The sequence below is a fragment of the Nesoenas mayeri genome, assembly GCF_963082525.1.
Source record: "Nesoenas mayeri genome assembly, chromosome: 10".
Taxonomy (NCBI): Eukaryota; Metazoa; Chordata; class Aves; order Columbiformes; family Columbidae; genus Nesoenas; species Nesoenas mayeri.
Window position 1 is genome coordinate 20,043,491 of NC_137560.1, and position 21,072 is coordinate 20,064,562.

At 52.1% G+C, this 21,072-nt stretch overlaps 2 protein-coding genes across 2 annotated transcripts in view; both read right to left on the reverse strand.

Annotated features, from left to right (window-relative positions):
• Positions 1-273: 273 nt before the first annotated feature.
• LOC308043866 (SRSF protein kinase 3-like) lies at positions 274-18,712 on the reverse strand (the record flags this gene model as incomplete). The annotated part of the gene is made up of 13 exons (XM_080350186.1): positions 274-1,275; positions 2,925-3,017; positions 3,103-3,172; positions 3,621-3,728; positions 4,156-4,241; positions 5,457-5,619; positions 8,093-8,194; positions 8,438-8,530; positions 10,581-10,668; positions 11,013-11,121; positions 14,450-14,549; positions 17,197-17,395; positions 18,669-18,712. The coding sequence occupies 13 exons, from the start codon at positions 18,710-18,712 to the stop codon at positions 1,088-1,090; spliced, it is 1,443 nt and encodes a 480-aa protein (XP_080206312.1). The 3' UTR covers positions 274-1,087.
• A 1,278-nt stretch (positions 18,713-19,990) lies between these two features.
• PLXNB1 (plexin B1) overlaps positions 19,991-21,072 on the reverse strand; it is a gene marked incomplete at both ends in the record, with an annotated part of 37,269 nt that continues 36,187 nt past the window's right edge. The window contains 3 exons of the mRNA XM_080350248.1: positions 19,991-20,095; positions 20,593-20,667; positions 20,913-20,988. Of these exons, the coding sequence (XP_080206374.1) occupies positions 19,991-20,095; positions 20,593-20,667; positions 20,913-20,988 (256 nt within the window). The remainder of the gene's footprint in view (positions 20,096-20,592; positions 20,668-20,912; positions 20,989-21,072) is intronic.

Genomic DNA, 21,072 nt, shown 5'->3' on the forward strand with positions numbered 1-21,072 from the left:
GCGGTGCAGCCGGCCGGGCCGCGCTACGTGCCGAGGGGCGGGGCCGGCGGGGGCCCGTCACCGCCCCCGCCGAGGCGCCGCTCGCCGCGGGGTAACTCCCGCGTCGGGACACGTGGCAGAAAGAAGGGGCGGTGCGGGCGGCCGGGATTCCTGGGCGGCAGCCGCCGCTGCACGGCGCGTGCGCAGGCCGGAGGGAGGGGGAACGAGGCGCGGGGCGCATGCGCGGGGCCTGCCGCTCGGCACGTCCGCGCCGCGGGGGGAGGGGGCGGCTCTGCGCCGGGGTCCCGGCAGGGGCTCGTCCCGGGCCTGGCGGAGCCGCTGTGCTGCGGCGGCCGCGCTGCCGCCCCCGCCTGGCGGGCTGTCCTGAGGCGGGGCAGCCGGACGTGCCGGGAGTGCCGTCTCCTGCGCTGTGTCGCAGGCGGCGGTGGCACACGGCGGTGGAGCGCGGAGCGGGCCGGGTCTCCGGAGCCCCACACAAAGGGCGTGAGGCGCTGACCGCGGGGCGGAGGCTGCGGGGAGTCGGGCCCCGCTGAGCTGGGCCGGTGCCGGAGCGCAGTTCGAGCGCTGCCGCCCCCGCTCCGGTACCGCCTCTGCGGAGAGAGGAGGGGCCGCCCACCCGTGACGGCTCCGCGGGCTCTGGGCGCGGCGCTACCGGCCGTCCCGCTGCCCGGGCGGGGAAGGCAGTTGCGGTCCTTCCCTCCCTCTGCCGGAGAACGGGCGGGCGGCCCGGGAAGGCTCCCCCGGCCCCAACAGCCTCGGAGGCCGTGGGGCGTTAATTACTGATCCCAATTAACGCTGCGCGCGGATTACACCAACTAAAGGGACGTTCCAGGAAGGCGGATGGAGCCGGAACAGCGGCACAAAGCCGGGCGCTGCGGCCGGGCGCTGGCGGCGGCCCCCTGCCCGCTCCCGGCGTGTCTCGGCAGAGGGGGCGACGGGGGAGCAGCGGCGGGGCAGCCCGAGGAGCCGCCCGCGGCCCGGCCCGGCCCCGCCGCCATCTTGTGCGCAGCGCCCGGCGCCCCCGCCATGGCCACCACCCGCGGGAGGGCGGGCCCGGCTGCGGCGGGTCCCGGGAGCTGCGGGCCGGTCACGGGGCGCCGAGCCAGGCGTGCTGCAGGCACTGCGCGGCGCTGGCGCGGCGCTCGGGCGCGTATCGCAGCGCGGCGAGCAGGAAGGCGGCGAAGGGAGCGGCCTCGTGTGGCGGCCAGCGGTGTCTGTCGGCCAGGACGCCGTGGAGGCTGCGGGGGGACAGCCTGGAGATCCGCAGCAAAGCGCCTGGAAAAGACAGGGAGAGCACAGCGGCTTCGTCAGGCGGGCGAGACGGGACCGCCCCTCCTGCGGTTCATGCAGAGCACCCGGAGGTCCCGCCCTTCGCCCGTGTGAGACCCGCCCGTCCCTTGCAGCTTCTGCTCCTGGGTGTTTCTCAGTCAACTTTCCCAGCTCGTATTTGGAGTCTCCCCGTTATTAAGTTACTTCTTACATGAGAATGCTGTCATCACTTAAAAGAATGAATCTTGTCTGCAATTGCTAACCCAAAGATATATAAATCCTTTCAGTTTAAGTCAGTCTGCTCATGTAACAAAATCACTTGCAAACACCTTATCATAAACTACAGACACTACTGACCTTGCAGCTTCAGACCTTTTGAGGTGGGCACAATTAGTTGAGTCTGGCTTTAACAGAGCTCCCCAGACTGTTGGACAAAGTGTCCTTTAGTTGAACATTGCTCATTATGCACTAAAAGGATTATGTAATGCAATATGCAAATGTGTAACCAATTGGTTCTTTGGGGTGTGAGCGTAGTGATAAGACTTTGTATATAAAGCCTTTTACTTCTTAGCCTGCTGGCTTTATTCCAGCATCCAGACTTGTGCAACTCTGTAAATAAATATCTCGTCTCTGTGTGCTGATTTGGCTCATTTACACCAGAACCCTGTTTGGGGGACAACAAGAAGATGCCAACAGTGTTCCTAGAACAGCCGCATCAAAGCCATTGCTGCTTGTTCCCTCTGCCTGGCCACATGCAATCCAGAATGCACTGGGTCGTGTCAGTGCCATAGCTCACAAAACACTCATGTTTGATCTATTTGGTGTCTGCTAGATCTGTGGAGGCCGGAAGGGTGCCCGAGAAGCCGTCCTTGTCCCCAGGTGTAAATGCAGTGATTCAGGTTAGGCACATGTGGTCAGGCCAGTTTGGTTCACACGGAGAATGAATATAGAACAAGAACCAGTTTTGGCTCATTTCTTTAGAGCACCGTAGAAGGAATAAGGGTGAGCAAAGGCTGTGAGTGTGCAGGGAGGTGCTTGCTGAACTACAGCGTGGAACCAGCATTGAGTGAGTTGTGGGGTGGCTGGCAAGCATGAGTGCAGAGAAAGAGGATGCTGGGCTAAACTGCCAAAGGATGGAGTTGTGATGTCTTGAAGTCCAAGACAAGGATTTCAAGCCTAATGAGTCAAAGGGAAAGGAATGGGGGAGAATAAAACAGAAAAGACATTATAGTTGGGTCTGAAGACTAACTATAGCAGCCAGGCTGGAAGGACATGAGTGTCCTGTTCCTGATCATCATTATCTGCCAGGGAATGGGTGAAATCCAGCGTTCCGCGCTCTTCAGCCTCCCTGCTGTGTAGCTATTGCCTGTCCGCGTTTCCACTCTCTCCCAGTCCAAAGGAGAAAGAATAGAAACCTTTTCCCTGTTGGGTGTTTGCTGTGACTGGTTTTCAGGATTTTGCGTTCATCCCTGGAACGCTCCTGGATTGCAAAGGTAGGCAGGGCAGGGAGTGTTGCTGCTCTGTATGAAACCTCCGCTTGCGTCCTGTCCCTGCTTGCAGCCTGCGTTGTGTAATGTGGATTTTGGGGTTTTCAGTGTGAGATGAGTAGGAGTATTTCAGAGATTCACAGTAAACTTCCTTACGCCGATTCTTACCTGGCCTGCTGAAAAATTTCGTCGACTTCTTCCAGGAGAAAGCAATTTGAGGAGGAATTCTTCCTAGGAGTTCAATAATACGAGCAACATGATCTAGACAGAGGGAGGGAAAATATGTGTAGATACAAAGACTGTGACACTTGTGTCTGTGAAATGAATAAAACTGATGGAATCCTACCGTCATCTCTGGAGAAGTATTTCCCGGCTTGAGGATCAAATAAACGCTCCCCGGTTGCCATTTCAAATGCCTAGAAATGGAGGAGCATTGTTAATTCACTAACTGACCTGGAGTTTTTCTTCCCTATTAAGTGATAATACCAATTTCCCGTCCTATCTCACAAAACTGACCCTAAAACACAGAGATATTCGTGCTGCTTTGATCCGTTCTGTGGTGAAACAGCACCTTTAGCCCCGTCAGGATGAGAACCAGTATGTGCCTGATTCACTCAAGCCCATGAGTTAACACACATGGAATGTAAATTGCCTTGTAGCATAAACTAAGAGTGAATTTGGTCACAGCATACTTTCAATTCAAAGTGAATGAGCGCACACAGCCCCTTTCTCCTTCTCAAGGAAGTCTTGCTCCCCACACAGCCGGTGCAGGTGGGTGCTGAGGACACACTGCCCCCAACCCGTTAGTGTCAGTCCCCTTCCATGCATGTGCAGCGTTGTCCCCAGTGTTGTCCCCAGCCCTACCAGGCAGCCTGTGCTCCAGATATCTGCAGGAGTGCCGTAGTCTAACCCAAGCAGCACTTCCAGCGCACGGTACGGCTGGGTCTGAATCTCCTTGGAAAAAGGCTTGTACTGAAACAGAAGCAAACTCCGTCAAGGGACTAACAGCGACGCTTGTGCTCACGAGCTTCCCGCACGGCGAGGGGGACGCGGGGTCAGAGCCGAATACGTGCACTGAACGCTGCACGGGGCACGCCAGGCACGTTCCCAGCCCCGCGGACACTGGGGAGAATTTATCCCTCAGCGTTTCACACTGAACACGGTTTTGAATTTCTAGTTGCAGGGACTGGCTGCAAGCTGAAGAAACGTGCAAAACTGACAGTGTCTCTAGGGTTACAGTGCCCAGCTCTGAGCTGGGAGTGCTGAATATAACAACCCCCTGAAATCAGCATCTCTTCAGCATGTGGAAACAGCTAAAAGGGCAGATGCATGGGGTGGGATGGAAAGCAGCACACAGCGTCCCCCATGGTCATGGCATGGAGACTGGGAGCAGACTCACTGTCCAGCACGCGCTGCCCAGATCTGCGATTTTCACTTCTATGCTCATTAAATCAGATTCTTCCAATCGACGGCTGAGGTCACCTGCTAGGTGCAAAGACAGAGAGAAATCAGGTCTTTCCAAACCAACAGGTACACAGCGCTTAAATCAGGAGAGGGATGTATGCCCGCCTTTAAAGCTTTTCAGCCTAAAAGGTCCTAAAAATGCTTTTTTATCATGAATAAAATACTACTTCTTTTATTTTATTTTTTTTTCAAGGAAGCACAAAGAAGAGCTGCTATCCAGTCAAAATCTAAGAGGACGTTTGGGAGGACAGTAAGTTGGGGTGGAGCGGTGTGACCGTGGGTCCTGCTGCAGGCTCCTCCAGCACTGAGGTTAAATTCCTTTGTGCCCAGAGGAGGGCACGTCCTACCAGCACTAGTCAGACACAAACCATCTGTGATGGCTCCTTAGCCCTCAGCAATCCTGGCTGTCACAGACCTCGGACACAGCCTGCTTGGCAAGCGCCACAAAGGTCACACTTTAATATGGCCCTGGAAAAACAGTGATTTTTGGTTTACTGCTTTACAGTGAGCTGTCAGTCTATGCCTAATATGCTTTTCTGCTCCAAGCAAAAGACTCAGTCACTAATTTAGCGTTTCCCAGAGTCTGAGGGACAAAACAGCACCATCATGGGAGAAATGCTCAGGGGAGAACGTTGTGCAAAGATGATGCAAAGGGTCTCATTGCTGGGAGGTGCGCTGATCTCTCAAGAGGCACTTCAGCCCTATGTCTTATTCGATATTCACACCATTGTCTACAAATAAATTATGTCTCAAAGGGCCATGAAGATTTGCAAAACATACAAGTCTCCCATAAACCTCAGAAATATAGGAAATAAAGAGCAGAAGTGTTGCACAGCTTTCTGATCAAACTATCTTGTATGTAAACCTTTCAGTGGCTGAAAACACTGGACACAAAGGAACTATTCTGTACCTGGAGCCATGAGAATGAGCTCCAAGGTGGTCGTGGGGCTGTTCACAGATGCCTGTGATCTGTAGTTGTCCTCCGTGCAAACCTCCCTGCCAAACCACATTTCTGTAGGTGCTTTGAGGAGCTTTTAACTGCTCAACCTGACGTTTGTATTAAGCAGAGACAGTAGAGGCCTCTCAGCAGCATAAGCTGACTGTGCTGTTCCGTACCGGCCATTGCAGGAGACAGGAACCTTTCCTGAGGTGTCTGTCCCTCCTGCCTCTCCGTTTTCCTGCTGGCAATAAAATCATAAGTCCTTTTTCTTGTTATAAAAAAAATAGAGCACTCACCTGGCCCCTTTAGCCTCAAATCTGTTCTCTGCCCGCAGTCGAGCATGCCGAGCAGAAGCCTTTGGAGGTTTTTGTCACGTCCGTACAGCAAGACGTTCTCCGGTTTGATGTCGGCGTGGATGATGCGGCAGCGCTTGTGCAGGAATTGCAGCCCCTCCAGCACCTGGGTGAGCAGGCAGCGCGTCACATCAGCTATGTGGGGGTCCCCACCGCCCCCCTGCCCCAGGGGTCACGCACAGTGATTGCGCAGGTTGTGGATGCTCTGGTGTTGAAGAAAGGGGAAACTGTCTGCAATAAGTTGTGTCTGTGCAGTGGGTGCTCTGAACTAGGGGGGAGGTGCAGCCAGAGAAGAGGTGTCGAGGTTTGAGGTGGCCTTGGGGGGAACAGGGATGAGGGGTTTCATCACATAGTGTTGGCAGGAATGCTGTCATCACTTAAAAGAATGAATGCTGTCTGCAGTTGCTAACCTAAAGATATATAAATCCTTTCAGTTTAAGTCAGTCTGCTCATGTAACAAAGAGTCACTTGCAAAATACCTAATGCTGAACAACAGACACTACTGACCTTGCAGCTTCAGACCTTTTGAGGCCAGCATAATTAGTTGAGTCTGGCTTTAACAGAGATCCCCAGACTGTTGGACAAAGTGTCCTTTAGCTGAACATTGCTCATTATGCACTAAAAGGATTATGTAATGCAATATGCAAATGTGTAACCAATTGGCTCTTTAGGGTGTGAATGTAGTGATAAGATTTTGTATATGAAGCCTTTTACTTTTCTTGCTGGCACGCTGGCTTTATTCCAGCATCCAGACTTGTGCAACTCTGCAATAAAACTATATCTCGTGTCTGTGTGCTAAATTTGGCTCATTTCTATGCACAGTGGATAAAAACCCCCATTTGGGGACAACAGGAGGAGCAGGTGCCCAGCACGCCGGGGGAGCCCGGTGGGGAAGGGGCTGTTTGGGGGAGGTGAAGGTGATATGCAGCAGAAAGTGGCGTGAAAATCCACAGATATCATAGGTGGGCAAGCCCAGAGAGAAGGGAAGAGGACAGGGCAACGGGGAGGCATTACAACCACAAAAATGAACTTTCTCCCAAAATAAACGCTCGCTGTTACATCCTCAGACCACAGTGCCTTCCAGCTGGTTATTCAAATGGAAGGTGGGGGGTGGTTATAGGGTGACATGGCACGGGAGGGTGTCTCATCGAACTAGGGAAGTAAAGGAGATTCAGCATAACCCAGACAGGAGGAGGGAGAGACCACGAGTGAGTGTGTGCAGAGAGGACTTAGGGCAGTGCAGGAGAACCATGTAGGGAAAGAACAGCTCGCGATGGAGCGGGGAGAGATAAACAACAGCTACCAGAGAGAAACAGTCGCTATCAGAAATCAGTAACAGCAAGAAGGCCGCTGGGAGAGTTACATTTGCTTTTTAAACACTCTGGACAGTCATAAAGGGCTGGCAAATATTCTCTGTATTATCCAATTCTATTCTTGGATGAGCACCAGCCCCAGGGAAATACCAACTTTAAATGGTAGCTGTGAAACGTGGGGAAAGATTTAAATAGCTAAACAGGAATGAACCAGAAGCAAATACTGCCCCAATGCTAATCTGAGGGGGGTAAAAAAGGCTCTGAGATTTTTACAATTAAAGCAGATAAGGGAGTAGACCCACAAAAAGCCTGGGTGTGAAATGGAACACAGCAATTAATGCTGCTACCTTTTTGTTTAACTTATCCAGGTGTTAGTGGAGCTTCTCTAGAGGAAGAAGAGGTTATTCCAGAAAATGGGATGGAGGAGGATGCGGTTTTCTTTCTTAGTGTCCCTAGAAGGGCACAGGAATCAGGGTTGTAAATCTTAATCTTGGCAAGCGTGCAGACTTCTGATAAATCTCGGCATGAGAGGCAAAATGTCATTTCAACTATTCTGAGGCCTCACTCAGGTTTCCCATTCCCAGCCAACACATAAGAACCTCAGTTTTCACCATCTGTTCGATCCTTCCAGGGGCTGAAGGAAGAGTTTGCTCTGAGCAGGAAAACCTCAACACAGGTGCAGGACCAGCCAATCAACCCAGCAATTCAGAAAGACATGAGCGCTGAGGGGATCTCAAGCACCTTTGGTGGTGCTGGGGAGAACACCAATGGTCTCACAATGCTGCCCGAGGGGACTTCTCAGGGCAGAGATACACGTGGTTTCCCCACAAGATGCATCGTTCTGTCAGGCTGTTTGTCCTCTGTGAGCAGCAGAGCTGCGGGGGAATTCGGTGATCCCGGAGATGACGGGAGCACAAGTGCCACCCCTGTGTCCCTGGGCTGTGACTCTCCATGCCGGTGGCCCTGACTTCTTCCCGAACCCAATGAGGCTGCAGGCTTGGGCAGTATGTGCTGCTGTATTAATGGGAATGCGATGACTTCCCACTCTGTGTTTTAATTAACATTTTCTCTCCTTACACCCAAAATAAATAATTACTGTTTTCCTTAAAAAAAACCCACATGCCTTGAGCACTCCCCCTGCATTGCCCCTTTCTTTGCAGATGCAGTCATGGGGTTTGTGGCAGATGACCCCAGGATTAAGACTACGGCATGTCCCCCAAACAACAGTCCTGTGGTGCCCTCACCCTGTCCCAGCTGAGCTCTCACCTGCTGTAAAGCCTTTTTCACAAAAGGCAAAGGCAGTCCCTGGGCTGCGTAGTTCCCCATCAGACATCGCAGGGAAGGACCCAGTGCCTCAAATACCAAGCACACATGTGGCGAAGAGTCAGGGATTCACTAACGGAGAGAAGATGCTACCACCAACCTTTTGCCCTCCACCAGAGCAGCCAAATATCTCCTTATCCAACCTCTCCCCTCCAGCCACCTCTGTGTGCCCTGGTCCAGCTGCTGTGCTGCTCATCCTCCTGACAGGAGCCCAGCCCTGGGTTTTACACCGTCCTGCAGCGCTCCAAGGCCAGCCCAAGACTTTGCTGACAGCACTTGCGGCAGAAGGATATGGAAGCCGTTCTCTCCAATCATCCTGAAGTCATCTAACAAACAGACAATGTTTTCTCCTGCCCGGTCCTTCTTCTTCATACTACTCACCTGAGGGGGAGGATTCCAAGAAAGCTGCAGTTAGAGACATATATACACACAAGGACATCTTGCACCCATTTTATCCTGTTCTACAGACCTTCTCTTCCAGGAGTTGGCATTTCCATGATAAATCTCATGAAAACAGCATCAGGAAAATCAGGCTCCAAACACACAAGCAAAGTCTGTTACCAAGGAATGAGTTCCTGTATGTTGTCTAGCTCTCGACTAGGTGGGACCATCACCCTCACAGTGTAAGATTAACTCAAACCAAACCTGCTAATGGTGTCTAGCACACTTTCCACTACTTATTCTATCCCATGCAGGCCCAGAAAGTGCTCCTGCTTGTGCTGGGAGGGGATTTCCCAAGCCCACAGCTCCCTGCTCCCAGCAGCAATGGCTGGAGAGCAGCTCCCATGCCTGGAGGAACCCAGTGAGGTGGGTTTCTTTGGGCTGAAAAAGGGTTGGCTATGGGCAAGTACTGCAGAGATCTAGAAGATATGGAGTGGTGGTGGAGTGGGTGAACACAGATTTTTCATACAAGGACCAAGGGACCTTGAGAGGTTCAAAAACAAAGCAGAGAAGATGGTTCTTCACACAGCATGTGGCTAAGAAGGAGCATTTCTTGTGACAGGGCCTGCGGGTGCTGAAGTCTGTGTGCTCTCACAGCACATAGAGAGCAGGTGTCCAAAAATAAACCCATGGAGAATTACTGCCCACGCAGACATCACCCTTGGGCCAAGAAATCTCCATCTGGAAACTGCTGTAGGCCAGGGGAGTGTTCGGTGGGAGCAGCAACCTGTGCTTAGCTTGTCCGTACAGCCCTCTGGACATCTGCTGCTGGCCCAGGGTGCTGGGCTGGGGGAACCCTGGGTCTGTCTGCGCACGGGTGCTACATCACCCCAAGGTCCCACACCTGCATGACCAGGTGTCTCAGGAGTTTGCTCTCACACAGCACTGGTCCTGCTACAGCAATTCATACTTTTTTTGACTCTTCACAGCCATAAGTGTCAGGATTTTGGTTTGGCACGTTGTGCCGCTGCCGGATCCACCTGCACCAGCACCAGGAGGTTTGTGCTGGCACGACAAGACGAGCAGCCATGGAAGCCCAGGAGACCAGGTCACCTGTGCGGGCAGCTCTGCAGGCGCCGGGCACCCCGTGCTGGTGGGAACAGCCCTGGGAACCAGCTGTATTCTGCTGAATGGGAAGGCGTGTCTTACAGAGAATTGGTAATAAATCAAGGGTAAGGCTCTGGCTGTGTGCAGAATTGTGCTGATGCGCAGAAAAGCAGCCCTCTGATTACATTAAATTAGTGCCACTTGGTGCTTCCTCTTGCATCACGGAGTCTGGCTCGTGTCCCTCTGGATGTGGGCCTAGAGATTTACAGGTGTGAACCAAACCTTTCTCAGACCTGTTGGAGAAAGACCTCAGCGTAATTTGAAATGCAAAATGTAGTGGCTTTTACTCATCTAGAGCTGATGTAACTTTGTATTTAGGTAAACTCGAAGAATTGTAACCACGAGCTTTCTAGAACTAGCAGGTCGAGCCATCTTCAAAGGCTGAGACCCAGATACAGGCACCTAATTACCACAGCCATTAGCAAAGGCAGGAGGAAGCTTTCTGACTTCAGACATTTATTAAATTTTTGCTTCATCCTGCATTCTTCTTTGCAGATGTATCCTTTTACTTCAGTATCAGTGTTGTGAGCAATGCCCTCTGAGCTGGGCACCACACAAATACAGCGGACACGCTCCCATCTCTTCCCTAACATCATTACCACATTTTGCTGTTAATCATCTGCCTTTTCTTTCTACAGGTTTCTCTTGTTTACTGGATTTTGGTCTCAGCTGGAAGAAATGGGCTGAGAGGGTAAGTGGGACGCAGCCAGCAGGTCCCAGTGTGACAGGAGGAAGGAGAAGGTGCCTGTTCCAGAGGCCAGTGCTAAATCTGGATCCTCAGACTAAGACCTGAAGGGCACAGGGACGATGAGGATGATGAAGCTGATACCCGGACCTGAACTCAGTGGCCATCCCCATGGAGCACAGCCCAGGATATACATACGCAGCGCAGCAGAGCGACCTCATCCTGGGCAGCCTCAGCAAAGCCTTCCCTGCTTTTCAGGACCTTCACTGCTACGTGTTTCTTCCTCCTGGGAAACAAATCACAGCTGCCATCTGAGGTGTGCCAGGGGGCCCCTGACCAGCAGCACCTCCCAGTGCTGGCAGCAGAGTGACCCAGAGACCAGCAGAGAAAAAGGCAGAGCACGGATCCTGCAGGGTCTAAATGAGAAGAGCAAATGCAGAGCAAGGGCTGATCCCACCTCAGGTGTGCTCTGTGGTTTCTGGGCACCAGCTCTGCTCATTGCACCCCACCAGGCTCGCTGCCAGGTTTGCCCTGTGCTCGGGGATGCCAATGTGCTCCTGTGCCCTGCTGCTTCTGCCCAGGGGATCAGCCAGCCCTTCCCGCCTCCCCAAAAAGCGGTCAGCCCCTCACCTTATGTCTTGACACAGCCAGACGGTGGCAAAGGCTCCGCAGCCCAGCTTGCACAGAGCCTGGTATCGCATGTTGAACACCTCTCCTTCCCGAGTGGGGTGGTGGCCTCCTGTGGGGACCGTCACTGAGAGACAACACTGACATCTCTACATGCTCTTAGACCGAGAGAGCAGCTGAGAACAGCCGTTCTCCTGGAGGAATGGCCAGACACGTCCCAGTGACCTCCTTCAGCCTGGGAAGAGCCTGGCACGATTCCAAGGACTGACCTGTGTGCTGGGCTGCTGGCACCTCCTGCACCCTCAAATCCATGGCCCAGCAGATCCCGGTACAAGGGGACAGAGGCAGCGGGGAACCGGGTTGTGGGGCACGAGTGGTGAGGTCTTCAACACTTTACTCCTTGAAAGAGAGGTGCGGAGCTGCAGGGTGGCCGTGCATCTGCTGCGGGCTGCCCACACTGACCCCCTCTTCTATCCCTGCTGTCCCCTTGTCTCCTTCCCTCCCATCCGCTACATCAGCCCCTGGAGCCGGGCTGTTACAAAAGCCTCTGGCAATTCGTGCAGGCAGGGATTATTTTAAGAGCTCAGAAGAGGAAAGCTGGCAGGCTGGGCAGGGATGCTGCGTGTGCGGCCGCGCTGGGGCCGGGCGGGAGTCTCAGGTTTCCCTGTGCCCAGTGTGGATTTTCAGGGGCTTAGCAGGGACTGGGGGACCCGCTCCCACCCCAGTCCCAGCTGGGCAGGGGACACATCTGGGCTTTTGCTGGCAGGAGGATCCTTGTGCTCCAGATGGGTGTGAAGCAGAACCTGCATTTTAGACACTGCAGATGTGTCCGCAGCCCAAACCCGGGGCTGGAGCAGGGGGTTGTCACTGGGTTCATCACTGACCATCCCATGACACTGTAGCAAGAGGCTGTGACGGAGGGGGAGGCTGTTCCCGGGGTTTGTTACTATGACAGCCCAAGGTACAAACACCGAGACAGTGCAGACGGATGGATGCAACTGCTGTCCCCCCACCCCGCAGCAATGGTGTAGAATTGGCTTCAGCAGCAGCCACCTGAAATCGCAGCCCAGAGCCCACATTGCTAATGGAAACATAGATGTAAGCGACTGTCGCTGGGCACTCCCGACCCAGCCTTTTGTAACTTGGAAATGTCAGTTGCTGTATGGCCAAAGCTTCAGGTTAGCACACATTCCCAGAGCTTGTGACAGGTGATAATAATCCCAGCAGAACTTTAATACGGGTAGAAATATTGACCTTTAAATCCTTCAAATCAGGTTGCTAAAGCTAAGAGCTTGTCTGCTCCAGAGGATTTTCAGAAAGAGTTCTATTAGATTGACGAGAAAGTAATTGTGGTTTCGGACGTGCTTTAGTGCTAGATTTAGGTTATGGGTGGTCTCAATGATCTTAAGGGTCTCTTGCAACAAAAATGATTGTATGATTCTATGATACTCTGACTATTACTCTTATCTTCCAGACATATTTAGATTATAAGCCTTTGGTAAATAGTCCAGCTTTTTTCAACATGATTTATACCACTGAACATTGTATGGCTCTGTTCAATGAAGGGGGTTGCCCTAAACCGCCCTGAGAGCAAAATAACATAAGATAGATACACATAATTTAAAAACATCTGTAGAAAAGGACAGCAAACATAAGTGAGCATTTTTGAGATGTGTCCAGTGGCTAAAAACCTTCCTAGAGACACATAGTCTTTCAACTCAGCTTTCCAACCCAAAACAATACCAAGAAAATGCAATGCAATGCAATGCTTTTCTGGCAGACACTGTACAAGTTGGTTCTATTTAACCTTTGTTGAAAAGATGAAAACTAGACTCCAACATGGGACAAACCAGACTCCAACGTGGGACACTGCACCATTTCACCCAGTTCCTCCATTGAGCCCCAGGTACCATCATGTTCCCATCACTACTGGGCAAATGGGAAGATAAATAGAGCCCCAAAAAATAACTTCTAAGAATCTGGACCACAGGAAGGGAAGCGAGGTGGAAGCAGTAGTGAGAAAAACAGTCAGCACCAGCCTTTAGTCAGAGCATTGCAGGAGAAACCTCATCCAAACCAGGAATGCTCATGCAATTCAAGGCCTTGGGCCAGATCATGTTCTTCCTCCTCTTCTTCCATTGCTCAGATGCACCCTCGCACTCTCTTCTTTCACAGGTCTCCTCCCATTCTCCAGCTGATCACCGCTCCATTGCTGGCATTCTACCTTGGGAAAGTCTCCTCTGGGCTTTTCTTTGTCAAGCCGCCGGCCTCGGGGAGCGCTTCCAGTGCCCCAACAGCCAGACCTCCTTTGGGGAGGAGATCTTGCCTGGCCTCCAGCTGCTATTAATAGTGGGCTGGCGGTGGCAGCAGGAGCCATGTGACGGGGAGTTGTTCGGGGACAGTAACATCTCAAAATCCCGCCTCCCCCACATCGTATTTTTACATCTCTAACTGTGGCATTTACGCTGTTCAGAATCAGTCTCCTTTAGGCATAAACCTCCAGGATGCTGCATGTCTGTATGGCCACTCTTTTCAGCAAATACTCATGTCTTTATCTACAAAATAGAGGTGAAATTAAAAATTTCCTTATTTGTGCACAGACTGAACGTGTAATTAACCTCACAAGCTCCTGCATGACCAGAATCTACCCGAGCCTTCTTCACTCACACTATATCAGGATGGCAGGGACTGATCGGAGAGCCGGGCAACAGCCTTCGAGATTTGATTCTGTCGCTCACTATTCACCTGTCAAAGGACAACTCAAGAGGGTGTGGAGATGGGAGTTGACCAGCATCTTCACTTAGTGGATTGTTATGGCAATAGGAGACTTCAGTGGGACAGTAGGAGCCAAACACAGACACAGGGTCTAAACTGCATCCTAGCATTAGGGTTGATGGAGCAGAAATGAGGCAGGTCTGTCCTTAGGCAGCAAGATTTTACCTCTGTCCACCCTCATTAGATGGATGCACTGGCAAAAGATGAGGAGCATTGCTATGCAGCTTGGTACAGGAGGGTCAAACACACTTTTCTAAGATTTGTGACAAAGAACCGTCAATGCTTTAAAGTCCTTCACTGCTGGATGTCTTCACATTAAAAACAACTGTTACTTTGCTTTTGTCATTCAAAGCTACGTCACCCAGAACATGCTGGCTTGCTGCAGGCCTGGATTAGGTCAGAGAACTTCAGCCCAAACCCAAACTAGTCCTGCCTGGTCTGTGAGAGCCACAGGCAGGGAGCAACGCTCCAGGACAGCTGCCCCTGCCCTGCACGGGGATCTGCCCATGGCCAGTCAGCGCCTGGGCCTCTGGAGCTGCAGAACTCAGCAGAGCAACACATCATCTGCACGAACGCAGACCTGGGAAGCCTTCGCTGAGCGCAGCATCCCTGCGAGTCACAACATGCAGGATTCAAGCACCCCCGGGGTCCCTGTGCAGACTTACGGTGCAGCCGCTCGCAGGCGCCACTCCCGTTGTCATCTGGCTCCTTCTGGAGCTGCCCAAAGTGAGGTACCAGCTGGTCCCGCTCCCCTTTTAGTCTGTGCTGCCCAGGAGGGCGTCCTTGAGCAGACCGGGCTCTTGCGTGTGGCCGTGGTGAGGAGTGGAGCTGGGTATCGGGTCACAGCACCGCTTCTGGGAACAACCTTGGCTGCGGGAGAGCAGGAGACCTGGGACAGCTGCCGGGGATTCACTTTACTGCTGGCCTCTCCCTGCCCTGCCCTCCTCCCCGCCTGTCAGCTCCGCAGTATCCACAGCAACTATTTATAGAGGTAAATCCACAGCTCTACAGAGATGGAAATGGAGAAATCCTTCCCTTCTCCACTGTCCCCAGACAGGCGGGGCTGCCCGGTGCTTCCCGCTGCTCCCAGTGTCACCCAGCACCTCCTGCCCGTGCCTGGCCGAGGGGACAAGCTCCCCAGGGACACCCCAGTGCCACTCTGCCCGACTCAGGCACCCCAGCCCACACACAGCGGGACACAACCCCAGCCTGGAACTGGTGACCGCAGAGCCCCCGTCTCCTGTTCCTGTTTCTTGGAGAGTAACCATGACAGCAGCATCCTCCCGGCAGCCCTGTCCCACCAAGTGGGGACCCTGGCATCCCGGCACCACATAACACCAAGGAGCAAACCAGCCACACACGAAAACAAATAAATTAAAAAATAAAATCACATATTTTCTGGGCTGCCGCAGCCTTGCAGCAGAGCTGGGCATGCCCCGGCCTCCCCCACGCTGGGGCCCCGGTGCTGTACAGCTCGGGTTTCCTTGCCCAGACCAAGCCCCAGCCCTGCAGCAAAGGGTTAACCCTGCCTAAGAGGAGCTCTGCTGCAGACCCAGCCTACCAAAGCCAGCTCGGCCCCTGTAGTGCTGCTCCCCTCGCTGCTCCCCTCCGCTCTCACCTGCCCTCCCCACACTAAAAATACCGAGGAGGGGGCAGAGGCTGCACCAGGCTGGGTGCTGAGCGGGAGCCGGGGAGAAAATATTCAGAGTCCTTAAAAGGCCAACGAGAACACACACATAGCGTAAAAGGGGACTAAAGGGGTGACATGAGATGGGTGAGAGCAGATGAACCCAAACCTCTGCTGGTGAAGGAAGAGTGGGCGGAGGGCAAGGACTGGGGATATGGGAGTCAGCTTTAAGTCTGGAAAGAACTGCACAAATAGTTTAGGAATTGAGTTAATTGACTAATTTAGGAAGACTGGTTCCTGCCTCATGCTGGTGGACAACAGTGATCAGCAGAAACCGTACTTTAAACAGTCCCACTATGGAAAACCAGCACCAGAGCCAACACGCGCCCCATGCCCCAGCCCAGCTCCCGCAGCAGATGGAAACTCCTGCAACCGGAGCCCCGGGAACAGCAGAGACGCCACGATGTAGGAGTCGCCATCAGCGGAAGGTGGCACAAGATCATCTTGAAGAAATGCAGCCGGTATCTCACACACTGAGGAGGGAAAAGCCCTTGGTTCCTGCACCGCTGGTCCTGGCGCTCGGGATCAGCATCCGCTTCAGAGAAAAAGAGGCAAATAGATTTGGGCCAACTGCACCACCGTGCAACACGAGCATGACACGCAGGTTGCATATTAAAATTTATTGAATTATCATGTAAGAATTCTCTTTATTAAAATCATTTGGACTCTAAACTGATTATTTACAGACAAAAACTCTTATATCACCAATAGATTCCTACATCTCAGAACAGTATCTACAAACAGTTATTACACTATGTAACAAAATTCCGATTTTTTTTTTTTTTCAAGCTCTTTATATTAATTATTAATTCCAATTTGAGAAAGACAGTACCTCGGGTGCTCTGAGCAGAACTCAAGGTGTGGCAGGGCATGAATGCAGGTCAGGCCATACTGTAACAGACACCAAGTCACAGGGCTGGGAGAGGGCAGAATCACCAGGACAGGGGACCAGGAGAAAGACTTTTGGAGCAAACGTGCTGGGTGTTCTGGAAACAAAAAGAATCATCCCGACAAGAAAGGCACCAAAAAAAGCAGCATCTCACTTAAACCGGGGCATCTCCTGAAAAAGAAATGGCATCCACTGAGGCAGCAGCTTCTGAGAACCCTCTGTTTTCATTAAAAAAATTAGCCATCATTTCTGCCACAAAAAAAACCAAAAGAGGCTTCCAGGTACAGCCCAAAATTTGCCACTAGAGAGATGAGAGCAAGTGCTCTCACATCGACATGGCATGGGTGCCAGCTGCTCCCGGTCGTGCCAACAGGAGAGACATTTAAATACACTAACGGATATTTATCTTAATACTGATCAGTTCTCGGCGTTTCGCCCAGACCAGGTGGAAGCAAGTTCCTTTCTCTGACTGCAGCACTAAATAAATGCTCACGCCTGCCGTTCAAGAACGTCCCCTTTCTGAGAATAGGATTGAATCAGTGACACCCCCCCGCTGCGGTTGTGTGCCGCAGGACGGGACCGGTCACCATGCGGCACTTGTGGCCGGTGCCCACAGAACGTGCTCCCCGTAAGACAAAGGGAACATCCCGGGAGGATTCTCCATCCTTCAGAAGGATCGTCCGTCTCCAGAGTTTCTGACAAGCTGGTCATGGAATCAGGCAGAGAATGGAAGAAACTCGGAAGGATCGTGAGAAATAAATAAATAAGTTCTTCCCTACGAGAGGGAATTTTCATAACGAAACCTGTTTTGTGCAAATTTAAAAAAGCAACAGAACCCTGTCGTAGTAATGGATTTTGCCACAGGAGAGGGGCATGGACGGAGGGAAGAGGGGCCGTGCTCGAACACCTCCGTTAATCCCAGCGAGGGGCGGTCGCTGCGTGTCCGCGGGGAGGACGACGCCGGTCTCTACAACACCGAGGTCGGACGGATGGGAGGTGATGGGCACCACCAGCTTTCCACCCTCACTGTGCCAGCTGTGCAAGGACAAGCTCCAGGTGTAAATAAGTCAATCACCTACATTTAGCTCTATTTTCAAGTCTTGATTATTGCTCTAATAAAAGTGGGTTTTCACAGATACACTCAGAGAAAGAAGATGATTTCTGACATCCAGGAGCGCTGCTCAAAAGCAAAGAGGACGTGGAGCCTCCTCACCCAAGAACTTAAGCCAGACACGTTGGCAGCTCTTGTCATGATTCCAGGAGAGCCACCAAGTCCTCCTCCCTTTGCCGATGTGAGCTGGATTCAGAATTAAGCCCCAAGCCGCCCTCTTCTGGGAAAGAGCAGAGATAATTCTACAAAACACAGGGGCAGATGTTAATAGTCTGCAGAGCCCTAAATCCAGCAGGGAGCCTGGGGCTCCTGGCAGACGCTCAGTGAATTGCAGAGGCCACAAACTGCACCGTGGTGCCTGGGGAAGAACGTCCATCCATTGACGCGCATGGGGACAACGCGGCCCTGCCACGACACCTGAACCTGCTGCAAACCAGGGAACCACCTCCTGCAGTTCTAAGGGAACGGGCTTCACTAATGTGCATCCTATCTGCTTTCTCCCACCTGACAGTCCTTCCCTCCACCTAGCTTTTGTGGGGCTGATTTAATCAGATTTGGTTGAGACAGGTTTCAGAGATGCTAAGTTCCCATAAGTTTAGTGGAAACAGGTGGGCAGGCAGGAGCGAGACCCAAACCGGTGCCCACCTTGGGGAGAGAGGCAAATTCTGTGCCCTCCTTTCCACCCGGCAGCAGCCAGCTTGCTCACGGCTCTGTGGAGCAGGACAGGAGCAGGAGGTGGCACAGGGACATTTGCCGCGCTCTGGGCACACAGAGTACCTGGGAATGCTGCTGAGAGGGTCTCAGGAGAGAGCTGCCTTTGCAGAAAAGAGCCCAGCGTTAGCGTGTTATACTGCCCAGGGAACAGTTTTGCAATGGTGCAGCACTCACACAAAGCCACAGGGCTGATCTGAATTACCGCTCTATGCAACATAAAGAGAGGTAGGGACAGCATCCTGCTCTGTTCTAGCTCCGACCCATCCTGTCCCACACAATCACCGCCTGGGGGAAGAGACAGAGTCATCAGAGGTGTCTACCTGCCCCAGGCAATGCAGGACATCAGCAGCAGGGGGGTGAGAATGAGTAGGGCACCCTTATAAATGGGAATTTGCTCCCAGAAGGGCAGAGCACTCTGTGCACAAGGCATAGGAACAGAGGAAGGAGCAGCAAGGAGCTGCCCAGGGACAGCTGGTGACTCACTGGGCTTGTGCCTGCTCCCGCCTCTCCTCCCTGACACCAGCCATCCCCGTTGGCAGGACACCTGATGCTCCTTGAGAACAACACAGTTGTGCTTCCCGGCTTCCTCGAGTTCACAGCTCAACAAATAACCCTTCTGCGTGTGCAACAGGAGAGGCTGTGAAGCGAAACGGCGGTAAGGTGTAAGGCGAGCCTAACTGAAGAGCACACAGCTAAGCCTGGAACTGAGCTGCGGGGAAAAGTGAGCTGCTGTTACGACAACAGAGACATCTACGAGTCATCCCTGTGGACAAAGCAGTGGAGAAAATGTTGCTCCAGTGCTGACAGACGTTTGTCAGTAGAAGTGCACAGAGATCCTTCTCCAAGAAAAGCTTTGTCTCAAAGCCACAAAATTAAACATTCTCCTTTAGCATTTAAATACATTAACTTTCTGAGGGTATTTACAAGTCCAGTTCAGAGCAGCAGAACAGTGAGACACCGGAGGGAGGGGAAGTGGCACAAGGCATTTGTGCTTTTCCAAAGAGCAGAGCAACCTCTGACCGTGAGGAATCGGGAAGATGGATCCCGAGCTGGGTCAGTGGAGACTGAGACGAGCCAGGCAGCGACTCTCACACACTGAATTTGTCCTGAGGGAACGGGCGAGGGGCCGCTGTCCCTTTACAGCAGGCCCCTGGGCAAGAGCACGTGCTGGTGAGCACATCACATCCATGGAGATGCCACGCAGACCAGAACACTGGGGAGCAACAAACCATCACCAATGGATGCTCTCCTTTCTACATCCCACATCCAGCACCAGCGGGGACATTGCTGCAGGGAAGTTTCTCAGGTGAGACACTGCAGGAGTGCTGGCCAGCTGGGGACAGAGGTTTAGCAGAGCTGTCAGCCTGGGGAAAGCGTCCTGGTCCCCGTTGAAGTGAGTGGCTGCAGCAGGGGAGTCTCCCAGCACTGGCAAGGGCATCCGTGCAAAGCCCAGTGCTCGGCTGTGTCACCTGGCTCTTCAACAACGGTGTTTGGAAACTTGGCACATTCATGTGACATCCGTAGGAAGGAGCTGTGTGGTCTCCCTGACCGTCTGCCAGAGGAAACCCCAAGTTTGTTTTGTTATTGTTTTTGTTTTGCTTTTAAAAAGAAGAAAAAAAACAACTGTAAAAAATATTCTCTGAGATGCAAGGACGCTTGTACTTTGTACTGCCTTGGCCATCCCTGCACATGTCACCCGCGGGTTCCTCGGAGAGTCAGGTTCCAACAGCAGCGGGACACCCTGTGTGTCGCTGGGACGAGCACTGTCCCCGTTCAGCCAGGGGAGAGCAGTCTGTCTGCGCCTGTCACAAATCCGTCACTTTATTCTCCACAGCTGCTGCGATCTGTTGTAGTCTGTAGCCGAGCTGCATCTTCTGTGCCGTTGGATCTTCTTCCAAGGCGGTAATGATCTGCAACGAGACAGAAATCGCTGGTCCCCCTTCTCCAGCACATGACGCCGGCAACCAGCTCAACTCCACGCACAGTGGAAAGCCCTGAGCTGGAATCCTAAGTGTGCTCAAGACTAGAGCAGGTATGTAGTAATTTATCTCAAATTAACCACAAAATAAGTATTATAGATCTGTCCTAATAACTTATCCACTTCACAGTGCAAAAAGAATGCTAAACTTCTACCTGAAGAATGGTAACTTTAGTAAATGAATCTGAACTAACCAAATTTCATTTTTAAGTAGAAGAAGCTTTAAAAAGAAGCATACAGGAAATCTCAACAGCCTCCAAGTTAGTGATGAGTTTGTGATTTCCTCCCTTCCTATTTGAAACTTAAGACATGGAAGTTGCATACGCCAATGAAACATACACAGCATCATAATAGTCTGGCTGTCCTTAATTAATTTTGGATGATAAAAGGAGAAGGGCATGTTCATACCTGCAGGAAATCCAGACTCACCTGGTCATAGTACTTATTGATGTATTTGTACAATTCATGTAGAGCCACCAGGGAATTGAGGTCACCTGAGTAATTCTGAATAAGAGAGGAAGTTAAACAAAACCATGAGACACTGAGCAACTGCCCTTAAAAATTCTGCATCCTCACAAGTCATTAGGAAATGTGCCTGTTGCACAGAGCAACAGGAAAGGGAATTCACCTAGCAAAGGAAAAGAAAAATAATCACATGCACGCTCAGCTGGAATGTCACATCTTTGCATTACTTTCTCTTAGATGCACAGGAGAGGGGCCAGGGGGACTTCTGAAATAATTTTATTTACCCGTGATAGCTCAGCCAGGGCAGAATTCATCTCCTGGTCACTGGCAGAGATGGTCTGACGAATGTCTGCGTAATACCTATAGAACAGTACAAAGGCAATTAGTGTCTTGTTCCTCCTAGTCTCCTTCTTACTGCTTAAACTACAACTCCTCAAGTTCATT